Source organism: Talpa occidentalis, unplaced genomic scaffold (assembly GCF_014898055.3).
Source record: "Talpa occidentalis isolate TD23 unplaced genomic scaffold, MPIMG_talOcc4v2.1 talOcc4.3, whole genome shotgun sequence".
NCBI lineage: Eukaryota > Metazoa > Chordata > Mammalia > Eulipotyphla > Talpidae > Talpa > Talpa occidentalis.
The window spans coordinates 22934290-22951462 of NW_023603184.1; the positions used below are offsets into that span (position 1 = coordinate 22934290).

The following is a 17173-nucleotide window of genomic DNA, read 5'->3' on the forward strand; positions in this document are numbered from 1 at the left end:
TTTCTACAGCAATCTCTGCAGAGCAGGAGTCCTTAATACACTATCTCTGCTAGTACCCTAGGAAGTTAAGAAAATTGAAAGCCTTTTGTGCTTCTTTTTCCACTGAGAGCCTGAATAGGCTTTTCGAGATAGCCTGAACAATGGGTGTAATATTTTGTTTTAATTTGTAAGCCAGTCTTGTTCATCGTGGTTTGTACAATATGGGTCATTTTCCCTCAATTTACTCAGAGTAAAAAATAACTTGCCAAGGCAGTTCATAAGTATCCACTCTCTCTAGGCTATGGTGAGACAATGAACTCAGTCTAGCAGAGTTTCTGCTACTCAGGAAGGAGCTCAGTGGCCTCTCACCTCGTCTATCAGACCACCCTATGGGGTAATACTGAAGACAGAACTGGGGAAGTGGATATAAACTAAATGTGGCCATTATGAATACAGCTGGATTTTTGCCCACTCCAAATTATGCTTACCCTCTTCCTGTTTCCAGAACCCTATTTGGTTCAGTCAAAAGGTCAAGATTATTTGGTCGTAGGGAAGGAAGGCAAGCCCTACTCCAGCTCCAGAGGATGAATACAGTTAGCCTAAACCAGAGACAGTCATCATCCCATTTTCTGTTCTCATTGGTGTAGGAATGGGGAAGACGTAACCCAGGTTTGAAAAGTTACACAGGGGATTTCTTCAGTATGAAGGGGAGAGGGAACTTACAGGAAGGACTTTCTGTAAACATGTAAAGAGATGTTTAACCCCTACTCCTTCCTTCTTTCCTTTCTTGGGATGCTAGTGCGAGCACACTAAGCAGTGGCTATTGGCAGCAATCATGCAACCACAAGTAAGCAAGTTCAAAGTCAAAAAGGCTCAATTTGGCAAAATATAAAGAGAAGGAGGTGCACTCTAAAAGTGGATATTCAGGCCTCCCTGGTGGCACAAGGGGATAAGCACCACACTGTGGAACAAATCCTCAGCCTCTGCAGCATAAGTTCAATCCCCAGCCAGCCAGGGAACAACCCACAGGGCGAAGCAGACCTCTCCTGTTTCGCCTGCTGTTCCCCACAGCAGTGTGTTTCGGTCAGTCTGCCTGTTCTGTTCCCCACTCTGTCTCTGGAGAATCTTTTCACACCCCCACACCCCACATCTGTGGCTTGTACCCCAGCTCTTGTGTGCATAAATAATCTTTAAAAAATAAAAGTGGATATTAAATATACTTGGTTCTCAAAACCTTCTATGCAGATGCCAGTATTTGAACCCTGCTTTACCCCCTCAACTACATTTTTATACCCCAAATAGTCTCCAATACTTAATTATTTCTTCACAGGTGCAATTCTTCTCTCCGTGAACAATCCCCTGGAATTTGTGGGAAGTCTCCATGATAACAGAGAAACTACTGAAGTCTGAGCACATCACTGTTATCCAAGAAGGTAACACAAAGTATACTGGCCTCAGGCCAGCTTCATACACTTAGTTGAGAAGAAGCCAAGAAAACAGTGATTTAGACCTAACATTGCTCAACATAATCAATAAAATAAGACATCATGCACAAAGGGCAAGTTTAATATCATAAATGGCTCCTTATGGAGTTGAGTATCTGTAATAAAATATAGTACCAACAAGGAGAATGACAATCAAAGATTCCCAAATAGCATTTGTACCAACAATTTCCTGCTAGGTACTGCCAGGCCTCAGTAACTATGGAGAGAGTACCAGGAGTGGGAGGTGTTTGGATTCCAACAGCTAATTAAAAGGCATCAGGAGTCAGGTTATTTTGAGGCCCCTGCTACCATTTTTATAATCATTCATAGTAGAAGGTAAGTCAATTTTGGGGATCATTATCTGTATGATTTTTCCGTGGTGAATGGATAATAATCACATGTTTAATTGTTAAAATTAGTTTTCTGACTAAACATAGAAAATAGCATGAGGTAAGATATGAAAAATTAATATCAGTTTGGAGTACTGAAATGAATATTCCCCTTCCCTCAGATTGACAAATAGTTAACATATTAAAGGGTACATGAAAAGGTTTATAACTAAAGGAGCAGTTCAAGCTCTCCAGGGGCATGTTTTTCTAACCAAGTTCAAATCTATCAAAGTAAACAAAATAAAGCTAAGGAGAGGGGGAAACCCTATTAATTAGCATTACTAATGAGAACCAAGGTAGAAATGGAGAAAGTCTTCCAGAAGAAACAAAAAGAAGGCTACCTACCAGGTACTGAGCAGGAGTGATTACTCACGTTTCCTTCGACAGATCTTTAGTCGAAGCCAAAAAGTTAAGCAAGGGTCAACAAAAATATAAAAGCAGAATGAAAAGGAATTTACATTTTTGTCATGCCAATTAATATTGTCTTTACCTTGAGAATACCTGACCCACTTGAAAATGAAACCAACTGGAGAGTGACCAAGATTCTGCAGCATTCATTCCGAGTTTCCTGACTGACAGATCACCATGGCTCAATATATTGACCACAAAGATAGCAGAGTAATTGGGTACAACTGGGACAGAGAAACTGCTGAGTTTCTCTTTGCCTATGAGAGTTTCACTAAACTAATAAGATCTACTGTGCAATAGCCTACAAATTCTTGTGGAATACCTGAGAAATGAATAGGCTCTAATACAGTTACACTATACACTACCTTTTTATACAATACACCATACAGTTAGGGTAGTGTCAGAGCTAATCTTGTTGTTGAAAGGATTTAGATTAGTATCAAAGAACCATTCAAAAAGAGGGGGGCCTCCCTGGTGGCGCAAGGGGTTAAGCACCTCACTATGAGGCAATCCGTGGCCTCTGCAGCACAAGTTCGATCCCTGGCCGGCCAGGGAGCAACCCACATGGTACAGCAGATCTCTCCTATCTCACCCGCTGCTCCCCTCAGCAGTGTGCTTTGGTCAATCTGCCTGTTCTGTTCCCCACTCTGTCTCTGGTGGATCCTCTCACCCCCCCCATCTCTGGCCTGTACCCCAGCTCTTCTGTGCATAAATAAATCTTTAAAAAAAAGGGTCCACCATATAACACTGAATTGAACTTGGAGATGGCAATTTCCTCAAGTGAACAAAGGAAATTACAATGTTTATGGTTTTGTTGATGACTATTAAGTACAACAGGAAGTGAGATCTGATATAGCCCTATTCTGTTTGTTGCTTTGCTGTGTCTTGTAACTAATTTCAAAGATCTTGCTTTTACTACTAAACAGCCTGGATAAACCAGAACAGAGCACCCTAGGTAATTAATATGATTTCTTATTAGCCCTATTCTGTTTGTTGCTTTGCTGTGTCTTGTAACTAATTTCAAAGATCTTGCTTTTACTACTAAACAGCCTGGATAAACCAGAACAGAGCACCCTAGGTAATTAATATGATTTCTTATAGGGTCCTGTAGACTTGAGCCAACTGATGGCTTTTGGTATTCAATCATGTCTACCAGGAATACATTTCTCACAAATGACTTCATTAAAAATAGCTGACTTACCTTCACAGTAGGCAGAGTCTCCCTGGATGGAGATATAACCATTCTTGCACTCACAAGTAGCTTTTGTATTCCAATTTTTGCACTCTGAATTTTCACCACATTTAGGTCCTTCTGCACAAAAGTTATGACCTGGAATATATATATATATATATATATAATTTTACATCAAGGAAGAAGAGAAGAGAAGACATGCAAATAATAAAAGCATGATTTTTTTTTATTTTATCACCATGCATGAAAATGCACCTTGGCAATATGTAAGAATGAGCTGGGACAGGGGTGAGAATAGGAAACTCTTGATTATCCCATGTGAGAGAGCATTTTTCTGATACTCAAACCGTTTATCCTCAAGGTTTCTATCTGTGCTGATCCTCAGTCCTTCTCCCACCACCTTTTCATATGACTGATAATTTTATAATTATTTTGTTCCATAGAAAAGAAGGCAATATAGGACCTCCCCTGGTGGCGCAGTGGTTGAGCGCTGGGCTGCGAAGCTGCCCGCAGCCTTTGCAGTGCCGATTCGATCCCTGGCCACCCGCGAGGGTCCCACATGGCGCACAGACCTCTCCTGCCACGCCCACTGCTCCCGTCAGCAGTGTATTTCGTCAGTCTGCCTGTTCTGTTCCCTGCTCTGGCTCTGGTGAATTCTCTCACCCTCCCACGCTTCTGACTGTACCCAGTGCTTGTATAAATAAATAAATCTTAAAAAAAAAAAGAAAATAACATAATACATATGTATATATTACCAGTATCCCCTGATAGCTAACTTGAATTTTGTGTTAATCACTCCCTAGCACATTCTTAGCTTTGCACATATAGGTGTTTATTCCTAAAAATATCATTGGAATTTACCAATTTTGAACCACACATGAGTGATATCGTACTGTACATACCTTTAATGGTGTTTTATTTCTATACATCCATGTTAATGCCTATAGCTATAATTGATTCCTCAATGCATTAATATTCTACAGCACTAATATCCTACAATTTATCCATTTAATTGACCAGGTGGAGTCTGGTGAGACCAACTTTGTTCTTGAAGCCTACATGGACTGGATGTCAAGCGTCTGCTCTGATCCTTTATGGAGTATTCCAACAAAGAAGCTATAATTGCTGTTTAGTTATTCTGCCCTGTGATTTTATACAAAAATAGGTAATATGGTTTAAAAGTAGATTTGGTTTGCAAACTTTTGCTACACTGTTAAAACAATTTGAGATCAAGGTTGAGAGAACCTGTTTTTGCATAAGTTGAATCAATTTAAATATTTTTCCTGTGATTTGATATCTTTGCTGTTTTGTTTTGGCTAATGCCTTCAGATTTTGGGAGGTTTTTTTTGTTTTCTTTTTTTGTTGTTTTTTTGGTTTTTTGTTTGTTTGTTTGTTTGTTTGTTTGTTTGTTTTGGCTTGGACTGATAAACTATTTCCCAGGAATAGAGGACTTTTGCTTTCCACAATGGACAATACTTGGAGAGACTGGTGTGCTTTCCAATGGGAACCCTGAGAAAAAATTTCATCTGAGACTGTACCCCAGCATCCATACATTTGATCTTCAACACCATGGAAATGATGGCAAAAAGTGAAGCTAATTCCAAACAGCCTTTGTGGATGCCACCCCCACTCCATCAAGACACCGGGAACTACAAATCCCAGGATCCCCAAAGGGAAGTGGAGAGGACCTAAGGGTGAGTTAAGCAGCCATTTTCTCTGTTTGTAAATAAAAACCAGCCATGTTAGTGGGGTTGGGCACACCTGGCTCCAGCTCTTGGCCGGGCAGGTTTGGTCTCAGCAGGTCATTTGGGATTCCAGGTCGGCAGAACAGGTAGGACACATTTAAGAATTTATCTCCCTCTTTTGTCCCTGAGTTGTACATTTCCTCATTCCCCTTCCCTTGTAAGTAAACCATTTGTTAACCTTAAAAAATAAAAAATAAAAAATGGTTTAAAAAAAGAATAATTTTGTAGATACTAGAAAGGGAAGGAGGTTAGTGCAGCAATGTTATTGTAAATACAGTAATAGTAAATTTTGCATTTAAGGATCTATAATTCTGTTTGGGATTTTACTTTACATATATTCCATAAATAAGAATTTGGAGAAAATATCCCACATAGAGTTTTTGGAAAAAGCTAAACAGAATCTGTGCACCAGATTAAAAGATAATAATGTCTGTGTCATTTTGATAACTGCAGTTATGTTATCTTCTGCTAAACTCCTTTGTTTCTTGCAGAGTAAACATACTAGAAATTAAAAAAAATAAAATGTCCAACTTTATTTTAAGAATTTTTTTCCTTTTTTTAAAGATTTATTTATTTATATAAGAGCTGGGGTATAGGTCAGAGGAGTGGGAGGGTGAGAGAATTCACCAGAGACAGAGTGGGGAGAAGAACAGGCAGACGGACCGAAGACACTGCTGAGGGGAGCAGCCGGCAAGACAGGAGAGGTCTGCTGCACCATGTGGGTTTCTTCCTAGCTGGCCAGGAATCGAACCCACACTGCAGAGGCTGCGGACAGCTTCACAGTGTGGCACTCAACCTGCTGCGCCATAGGGGAAGCCCCTTGTCCAACTTTTTTTCTTAAATCTCAGACATCCCTTCTAGAATAATTATTTGCCTTCCTAAGTTACCTTTAGACGTTTCTTTAATGAAGACATTTAGTTACTATGCTCAATTTTAATTTATCCTTAGACTACCTTCATATATGAGGAATAGTTATATTGAGGATATACTTATTTTTTTCTCAATTATCTTGAAGGTAATAAGTAGTCCATTGTTTTATGGTTTCTATTATTACTGCTGAGAAGTCAATTGTAAATCTGGTAATCATTCCCTTTTTAAGTGACAAACTTTTCTCCTGTTGCTTTCTGAAGATCTTTCTGTGTGTTCAGTTGGCTGATGTTTTGATTTGGTTTGTATTCTTTGATTTTACTCCAAGGTAATTTACTCCTAGGATTTCTTGGGATTCCTGAATCTAAAGATTGATTAAATCTTTCATCTATGTGAAAAATTCTCAGCTATCATCTCCTCAAGTGTTCTCTCTTCATTTTCTCTTTTCTCTGTATGGAATTTCAATTAGATCCATGTCATCCCTCTCAAGTTCTCCTATTACTTAAACTTGCTTCACATTTCTATCTTGTTCCTCTATGCCGAATTCTGTGTATCTTCCAGATGTACCACTCAGTTTAGTAATTCTCACTTGTGCTGTGTCACATTCTATTTCTGTCATCCATATTCTTTTTTTTTTTTTTTTCATTTGTTAGAAATAGAAAAACCAGGGCCTTCCATGGTGACACAAGGAGTTAGGCACAGCACTGTGAAGCTGTCCACAGCCTCTGCAGTATGAGTTTGATCCCCTGCTGGCCAGAGATCTACCCACATGGCACAGCAGACCTTTCCTCTCTAGCCCACTGCTCCCCTCAGCAGTGTATTTAAGTCAGCCAGCCTGTCCTGTTCCCTGTCTCCAGTGTATATTCTCACCACCACCACTCCACACACATACCACTAGCCTGTATCCCAATTCTTGTATGCATAAATAAGTAAATCATAAAAAAAAATAGAAAAACCAGGCTAAAAATGGAGTCTTTCATGCTGGGTTTCCACCCAGAATTATTATTTATTATGCTTAAGTATATATTAAACTAGTCAATGTGAAGCTTCCCAATCAGCACTAGGAGGTCATCTGCAGGTGATACCCACCTGCCTTGCCCTGAAGGAAGGTGGCTTCACCTGAAATTATCTTTTCTTTTGCTAATAACTTTGGCCCACAGGTCTATAAAAACCCTCCATTTTGTGCAAGACCCTGAGGCAACTAGACAGGATGCTGTCAGATTTAAATACTAAAATTCTATTTAATTTTTTTCTAGTCTCCTTGGTCAAATTTGATAGTCTCCTTTTCTTTCATTTTTTTCAAATTTCCTTTTAAAAAACACATTAAAATATATCTGTTAAATTAGCAATCCAAACTCTTCAGTGTTTGTGCATCTGATTTTACAGTTTGTTGTTGCTACTGTGTATCATGAATGATGATGATTTTCTTGTGTCTTGAGTGATTCTGAAAATTCTAAAATATATATAAGCTCACAAATTCATCTGTAGAAGTTACTTGAGGTTTGGAGTCTTTAATTGCATTTCTTCACAGAGGATTTGTGATTATTCCTGTCAGGTGACTGAGAGAACTATCAGCCTAAGATAACTTCAAACTACATTTTGCCTTAGGGCAAAAGGATTAGACCATAAAAGCAGAATAAATTCACACAATAAGCTTTCAAGAATATCAACTTTTCTCTTCCATATAAGGTTCTTGATTTATGCATTAAATGTGCTTATTTATCTCAATGGAGCCCCCTTTTTCAGTAGTTGTGGTTTGATTTTTTTCTTAGTCTGCACTACCAACTCAACCACATTTTCAAAAAAACACATATAATAAGAATTTTTGGGTAAACTAAGAATAGGTTATATCTACCACAAGTTTTCAGTTCAAATGTGGTAGTGTACAAAGATGTACTATTATCTTTAAATCAATATATTTTAGTGAATAATAATTTTAGTGCAACTGATAGAGCCAGAGAATGATGTTCTGAATGAACTCCACTCCCATCTCCATGTCACCCAAGATCTCAAGAGCCCATGACTGCAAATCCCAGCATGCCATGGGCCTGACTACCTGGACAGGGAACCACTGGAAACTTCGGGCAGAGTTTAATGGCCATACTGGGCTTATAACTGAACACAAGCATGCCGACTCTTGTTTTCCTTCTTCAACTTGCATCCTGGTGTCCCAGCTCAGATAGTGTTGGTGATAGGACTTGTTGGCCAACTAATCCTCTCCTTCTCTCTCCTCACTCACCTTGTGAATAAACTTTTTTCCTCTCTGTGTGTCTTCTTTTGGGTCTTGTCCTGAATTTTTAAGAATGTGAGTTAGGACTAATGACTCAGGCCACTCATTCCCCCCTGGGGTTTCTCTGTAACACAACATTCCATATTGTGACCTCAGAGAAAATAATGGGTCTGAGAGTTAGAAGATCTAATTTATAGTGAAGTGTCTGCAGCAACAGACACTACAAATCACATCACTATCTAGGTACTGTACTGAGAAAGGAGATTTTTAAACAGCAGATGAGTTGTTTGGAAAAGCTCAAGTCCCCCACAACCAATTCAAAAGGAATAGCACTTCTTTTATATTTTTGACATATTGATCATGTGAACAACAGCTTCTGGCTTTAAAAAACACAGAATCATTAAACTAGACAAACTCCAACTTTAATTCTTTTCAGTAATGACATTCTAGAACTCTTTTTCCTTGAAATTCAATTTTAAACCAACAATATTAAGAGTTTATTTGGTTTAAAAAACACAAACTTATTAAATAACAATAAAATTCATGTATCAACATTATGCCTTGCATTAATCTAGATATTTTAAGATGGAAAACTAGTATTTTATACTTTATCCATGCATATGGAAAGAGTTAAATGGGATAATCCATGTAAAGCACTTAGAACAATTCTTACAAAAGACATTAGCCACTCTGAGAACAATGACTATGATGATGGCAAAGATAACCCAAGTTTAATGTGACCTGAAAATACTATCATACTCAACTTCAAGGTAAGAAAAGCTCAAATGCACAAATAAGAGGGTTCTAATTTAGGTCCAGTAAACTACCAAGTTCACGTTCTTGTTACTATTGATACATCATATATACTCAGATAACATAGTCTAGTGATAAAAAGTAAAGGATCCAGCCACTCTTCAGATATTAGATCTATAGGCATAGGTTCGCAAAGGCTCACATTCAATCTCACCAACAGTGACCATTTACCTGATGATTGCCCAGCCAAAATCAAATAAGATTTTAACTTACTGAACATCTGAAACTTGTCAGCCAAGAACATTTCTACAATTGCTTCCACGACTCACAATAGCCATTCCAACAAAAAGCAGTTGATGGTTCTGCTACTAAAGAAACAATTTTTACGTATCAACTTTCTCTACAAGAGGAAGGGCCGGACATCCCTTCTCATATCAGAATTAAATAATCATTAGGTTGTCTTTTCTTTCATTATGAAGTTTTACTCAGTGTCCACCCATTATTACATGTATTCTTTGTCTCTGATCCTTTTCTCTCTCTTTCCAGGAGACTGCAATTGCCCTTTTCCTTCCTCAGGCTTTTGACAGCCTAGAACAAAGCTCCTCAAACACTGTTAAGCTCCCAATGCCTCTTTCTGTGGAGCATATGCTGTATCAATTCACAATGCAAGGAGTTGAGCAAACTGTATTTCAAGGACAAAGGACATAGCCTTAATGTCAAGTTCACTTTAGTTGGGTTTGATCACTGAACCAAAAACACATGTTTTTCCATTATTACAGGCTTTCATTCAAGAAGTATTTATTCAATACTTGCTTGCCTTTCTACATGCGTGAATAATCATTCACTCAATATTTTGAGGCACCACTTCTATGGACTGCAACAGCATGCAAGCTTCTAGGGCCAATTAGATGTTTGAGAACTATTCTCTGCCCACCAAGAAAATACAAATTCTATGGGGAAGATAAATCAAACACAGGGATAGCATCAAAACAAAATAATCCATGTCGAGAATTAAGCAGTACAAATCATCATAGTGTTTTAGAGAATGAGAAATCACTTCTAGATGAAACAAAATTTGACCTTGGGTTTATCATAGGTAGAAACTTGAGAAGGGGCAAGACACAGATCCTAGTGGGAAGAATGGCTCCAACCCTTGAGGAGAAGATATGAATTTAGAGAATCATATGACCTGGCACAGATTTAATAACAGTAGCTAGCATACACTGAACACATACTATATGCAAGGTTCTCAACTAAATTTTTATAAACATTATCACATTTAATTCTATTAACAATCCCATAAAACTGGAATTACCCCTATTTTGCAAATATGGTAACTAAAGTATGGGGAAGTTAGTGAACTGGTAGAAAGTACACAAAATCAGAACTCAATTTCAGATCTGACTGAGGCCAGAGTTCTTGATAACTGTGATTTTCCACTATCCTTCCAAGAGCAACAAATTCTACAAATTCTACAGCCCACAGGATAAATACAATATCCTTTTTGCACAAATAGATTCAAATAGACTATAACTTAGACTTTTTCTTATTCCCCAAATATTTTTTTTCTGCCAGGTAATTTTAAATATTCTTAACAAAAAATCCTAACTTTTGTAACTCCAACTTCTTTAAGTTAGGGATTTATGTCTGATTCATTTCTCTCAAACAAGAGCTTCCCAAACAAGAGTAGTAATATAGATGAATAGATAGCTGAGGTGGAAAAATAGACAGAAATATGTGTGGGTAAACTAACAAATAGATAAATAACTCTGTAACGTGCTAATTAATATCCCTCTTAACCAAATGGAAGGTCATTGTGACTGGTTAGCTAGTCAGCATTTTTCTTTCTTTAAACATTTTTATTGGGGTATAATGCATAAAATTCACCTATTATAAAGACAGTTTCATAAATTATTTTTCCTAAGCTTACCTAATTGTGTAGTCATCATCACCATCCCCCATGCCAAATCATCATCATTTTTAAGATCCCACCTCAACAAGCGGCTACCAAGTTGTAAGTCCTCAACGAGTTCTCCACATTTCAGAATACTTCTAACGGGTTTGTCTTTCTTATCTGATGTGTCTGAGTATTATAGTATTTAAGATATGGATCCTTCCCTTCCTGGATATTTGTCTTCAGTTTTACCTATAGTCTCATTCTCAAATCCTCTAGTTATTAGCTGGTTATCAACATAATCCAATGCATGTCACCCTCTATCGTAAATTATTGCCTTTATTTTCAGAATTAGAAGCTATAACCAGATTGTAGAACTCACAAACACACTGTCAAAAGTGGAGTTCTTTTACTTGACTATTTTTTAATAATTGATGCTAGAGTTTCTATAATTATTTCTTTTTATTTATTTATTTATTTATTTATTTATTTTTTGCTTCTCATCCCTTTTTATTTTTATTTTTTATTTAATTAATAAATTTTATTTTTATATTCCCCATACAATTGCAATCCCCCCATTCTGACCCCAATCCCTTATAATTAGAAGAGCACAGTGGTACCATTTAACCACATTGGCCCACAGAGTATCTTAATTACAAAAGATTCTGTTTGAGTTCTTGTAACATTCCAGGCACAGAGCCAAGCATGTTACACATGAAACCCTCAAGACTACCCTAAAGATGAACAGTTGAGGAAAACATGACAGACTTCAAGTACGCTTTTTGAGATAACAAACCCAGCAACTGGCAGGTTCAAGACCTGATGTTCAAGTTCTTGGTAAGAACACTAAGGAAAAAATTCTTCTATGATTTAAATACTTGGATGCAGAAATGACTACTAATGATTATTCATTGATACTTGTGGATTGCAACCCTTTTCTAGCCTGTACACTTTTTGAAATAGGTCCATTTAGCCCCCACTTCAGGTTCTGCCAATCTATTACTAGCAGAAATTGAACTATGCCAGTGCTTCTGCCAAATCTTTTCTGGCCTGTGGTTGAGAATGTCCACTGTCTAGAAGCAGTAATAAAGGATCACAGTACCTTCTAAGAGCACAGGAAGTAACAATGACTACCACATCCCACTTGACATATGACATGTAATGATTGCCAATGGTCCTCTGACATTTCATCTGGTTGTCATCATAGGCATCTCATGGGTCACTCATGCAAAACAACTCTGGATCTTCCCAAATTCACATTCCCCAGGTTCTCCACATCAATCTGCAGCATCTTCTTCCACCCAAGTGAGAAAAGTAGGAGTCTTCTTTGTCCTCACTCCTTAAATAATGGTCCTTTCCAATTTCTATTCCTTTTTTTTTTTCCAGTTATCTCCTGAATCCCTCTCCTTTGTGCCACAGCAATAAGAAAAACCCACCCTGCTGCAAACTTTTATCATCTTTCAGAGCTTTCCATTTGTTAGTCTCAAACCTATTCTGCACACAAAAGGATCTTTTAAAACAAACTGGATAATGCCACTCTTCCCTGACAAATCTTTTCCACCTTACTTAAGAAAAATACAAAAACCTTAACTTTGACTTAGAACAACAAACAAGTTTCTTTTTATCTCTGTCATTTGTTCTTCCTACCATTTCAGCCTCTCTTTTCTCTTTTTTTAAATTAGCACTTTTTTTTTTTCCTCACCACTATCTCCTGTGGAACAGAAAAAAGGCAAAGGGAATGTGGAATGCTGTCTGCTTGCAGATCAGTTTTCAGCATGTTTCAATAGTGTGGAGGGAATGTGCAAGGTAAAAAGGGTTGAAAAAGGGGTTGGGAGGATGAGGAGCCTTCTGGATGCTTGTTGATGTCCAATGGTTTTTGAAATGTCTTATGTTATTGAACTGTTATATGAATGTTCAATATTTATTTTTATCATTCTGGCTTGTTTTACTGCATATAACTTGTTCAAATTCCCTCCATTTTGTTGAAGATGGTTGTATTTTCTCCTTTCTTATGGCTATATAGTATTCCTCAATACAATGTTTCTTTTAATTCCTCTAACAAGCCAATTTCTCTCCTGATTTAGCATCTTTGCAACTTGTTTCACCAACTCATAACATGATCATTCATTCCTGTTAGAATAATTTCCACTCTCTTCAATCCATTTTAAATATAATTGACTCAAAGACTTCCCTGTCGCCCAACTCTAAATTAAGTCCCATTATTCTCTCCCACATGATCTTATTCTTGCTCACAGCAGCTATGACAATTGATTATGTATTTATTTTTTTTATATACTGGATCTCTAACTCCCCATTAGAAGCTCATATCTTCAAGGGAAATGATCATGCAAGTATATTCACTTTGTGCCTAAGGTGATATCCAACACATTTCTAGACACTCAATAAATACTTGTTGAATTAATTACAACTCTTCAAAATAATAATTAAGAGTGCCTTTAAAATGAGCAAGCCAAGGCTCAGATGTGTTCATTACTTTCTGTATGGGTAAACAACTACTACATTATGGATGAAAAAGATACAAACCAAATATGATTCTAAGATCAGTCTCCCTTCACCACTCCAAATGACTCTCTGATCCTCAAGATTTTCATCAAGGAATGCTGCCTATGACTTAGTGAGACCAGTGTTCCATCAACCATTAGCATTTTCTAATTTATGACATGCCTGGAATCTTTTCAAAACAACAAACCTTGATTGTTTTTTTTTTTCTCTAGGACACATTCCATTATTACTTACTGTGGGAGGACTCAAAGTCAGAAGAAAAATAACCTATCACACAACATGGATGAGATACCAAGAAAAGACCACCATTTAACTTACATTGGAGTAGTGAAAATGATCACAGAGGAAGACACATAATCTGATGAAATGAGGTTCCATGTCTTATTTCAACAATCTCCTTAATTTTAGTTCCTAGAAAAGGTGCTATTCATTCATTTGACAAATTTATACTAAACACCTACCATGTGCAGATAAAGACAAGCTGAAAAACTAACCCTGAAGGTCCTTATAGAGCTGGTTCCCTGATGTGCTCCACAGCAAAGAAATAGAGAAGCCTGGGTCCCTGAGAGTTGAGATATTCCTTTAGTTCCTCATCGACAGAGGATCCCAAACCTATTAGACTTTGGATTCTCACAGTTCCTGCCTTAGAAAGTAACTAGTTTCTTCTACGCTCATGAACACTTACAGGTTTTCCTGTCCAAGGCTGCCTAGCCTTGCTTTTGGTCTTCTCTCTTCAGAAGGCTGCCTGGACCATTAACTGTGCACTTTCAGGGCTACAGACTCCATGGAATCCCCGAGACTGTAGTCGCCTGGAATCATTAAGACAGCTCCTGTGACAGCCACTTCCAGTCTTAAGGATGGAAAAAGATAACCCTGTCTTTCCAGCATGGCTGCAGGAGTTTTGATCAGATTCCAGATATCAATATGCAAATAGGTCAGAATCCCACCTGCAAACCGGCAGTCTCTCTTTTGAGACAGTAGCTTACATTCTCATTAAGTGCCTCTTTGTGAGACTAATTTTCACCTCAAATTCCCTGAAATTCTCACTCTCAAATATTTCAATCACCAATTCACCCAAAATGATGAACAAGACTGAAGCAGAATGTCATGTGATGCCAAGACCCTTTGGGAGATTTTAATTGAAGGGCATAAAAATCTCCAATAGTACAAATAATCTCAACTAATTTCAGTCCAGACCAGATGACAAGGCAAGTGACGATGAATTAAAATTACAGATAAACACATTGGGAACAGATGTCAGAAAGAACTTTTTCCCCAATACCAAAAGTCTTATATATGCAGAAAAACCCTCCAAAGTCATTGGCAACATTGAAGACACAATTAGAGACAATTATGAGGGAATAAAACCTTAAGGAATGTGTTGAGAATTCTGAGATGCATCAAATGATTAGTGTTTTCCTGGAGTAATCATGAGAACACATGGTCAAGACAGTTCATTAGGTCCCCCCTTTTCACTGAAAGCACTGGCAATACTTGAGCAAGCTTTTCCTGTTGGGACCACATTCCTGATTTTCTGCCTTCTTTCTAGGTGGGATCACTACCCCTTCTTCATCTCATGGTCTCACAACTTCAAGAAGACCAGCTCCTGTGACAACAATTATCATAAGATAATGATGAGAGTAAAGAAACTTATGCTGCTGGGAAAAGGTGTTCTAGGCATTGGAGAAATTGTAGCTGTGGATATTGCTGTTCTGTGAGGTGCTTCTAGGCGGCCAAGTCCTTGGGCCCTAGCCTCTCCCTGAACTATGTCCATCATCTTGATTCTGTGTGTGCCTTTCCTAAAAAGCCTATAGTCCTTTCCTTAGGGATTGTCTAACTACATACTAATAGCCCTGGGGATTTAACCACTTCCTCACTGGTTTACCTTCATTTTTTCTCTACAGGGCATAGGAGTTAGTTACATCATTTAGCATGACCCAAGATTTCAAAGGCAAGGTATCCAAGCCCCAAATCTTAGTAATTGTTCTACTGATATAATAAACACCCTCAGTCAGTCAGAGCTTCATATTCTTGACTCTAAGGTCTTTGGCTTCATTTCCACCAAAAGAAAATCTCCGCAAAGCTATAGTCTATTTTTTCTTTCTTTGAAAGCCAATGGGAGTGGAAGGAAGCTATTTAGCCATGTAAGTAAATGGGTATGACTCAGTTAAAAAAAAAAGTTTTTTACTCCACCAACTAGTTATAACTTGAGAAAACAAATTATAACTCATCAAAATGGGTTTTAGCATTATTTCATATAGGCAATATTTAGAGCCTATTAGATGGTATTAACATAATCGCATTCAAAGTCACTGACATAGAAATCATGTAGTCTACACAGTAGAAACCCATTTTCAAATACCTTGTCTCCTACATTCCAGAATCAGTTCACAAAATGCTATCATTGTAACTTCTTTTTTTACAAGTTGGAGAGCTATATGGATATTACATAATCAGCCAATTAAGGTCAGAAAACCAAAAAAATCCCCTCTGTGCTTTCCCAAATTCCCATTCTGAACTTCCTTTTTGGGTCCATTGGAATCGTAATGAAAATAAACCTTAGAAAACTTCAGCTCTCCAAGCAGACATGAGCAACGTTTTGACTTAAGAGTTCTGAGGAAAGATACCGTCATAGGATAACGAATGAGTTGACATTCACAGTGGAGCGTGGAGCAGGGAGAGATGATAAATATGCTAATTGAAGAGCCTTCCTTGCAGGTATTGAAAGAAGCCACAGCCACTTCAGTAATCAATACCATCAGGGTGTCAGAGCATACAGCTGAAATCACAGCACCCTGCTAGTCTCTTAAATATGCATTTCAGGTCATTGGGCTGTCACCTCTCCACTTACATGCTGCCCACCAGACAACCTCAATCCACAAAGCTCATGGCTTTTCTATTTCTATGCAAGATAAAAATTGCTTTAAATAGAAATTGGGTGCTTCTCACCCTTTCATTGCTTTCTGTTTTAGAGAGGGAAGAGGCAGGAGGAGGAGGAGAACTCAATAATGTGCCTTTGAGGAGACCCACTAGACTGTCCAGTCATCAGAATAGTAACTGTCCAATTCCCACCTCCTGTTGGCAAGATTCCACCCAGGAAGCATGAATGCAGAGGAAAAGGTAAAAGACAACTAGAAGTCAAGGTGAAGAATATTGCCCACAATATTGTTAGAGACTATTAATTTACTTCTAGAGACACTCTTGGGAAAGAAATTGGAACTAGGAGATGGGGAGTAAAATCCATGGAAAACAGTTTGCGACAACAGACTTGAGCTCCACGTAGGGGGCTTTATTAATTATCATAAAAATCTTGGGTGTGCATGAAAGGGAATCACCTATGCCTAGTCACTTTCCAACTGACTGAGGTGCAGAACAACCCACAGCACACAGACAGGTGAGCTGGAGCTCCGGATTCTCTGCAGTGGAGCAACAGAAAAGGAGACATCGGCAACAGTGATCTTGAAAGGGGCCATGGTCAGCAATTAATACATCCTATATCCCAGACTGAATTATGACAAGGGAATAAATAGAAAAACCCAAAAAAACCCATGAACCCAATGACTTCATTCAACTCACTCCCCATACAAAGACCTTCCCCATCTTATCTTTTCTGAAGACATGCTTCGATTCCTATCAAAATACAGATATCAAAGAGCATGAATAACTCTCTCTATCCTCTCTCATGTAATCATCTCCAAAACATTGCATC

At 38.0% G+C, this 17173-nt stretch overlaps 1 protein-coding gene across 2 annotated transcripts in view; it reads right to left on the reverse strand.

Moving 5' to 3' along the window:
• NELL1 (neural EGFL like 1) overlaps positions 1 to 17173 on the reverse strand; it is a 738699-nt gene that overhangs the window by 537927 nt on the left and 183599 nt on the right. For both annotated transcript variants that reach the window (XM_054699344.1, XM_054699343.1), the window contains exon 12: positions 3462 to 3590. In XM_054699344.1, the coding sequence (XP_054555319.1) occupies positions 3462 to 3590 (129 nt within the window). The remainder of the gene's footprint in view (positions 1 to 3461; positions 3591 to 17173) is intronic.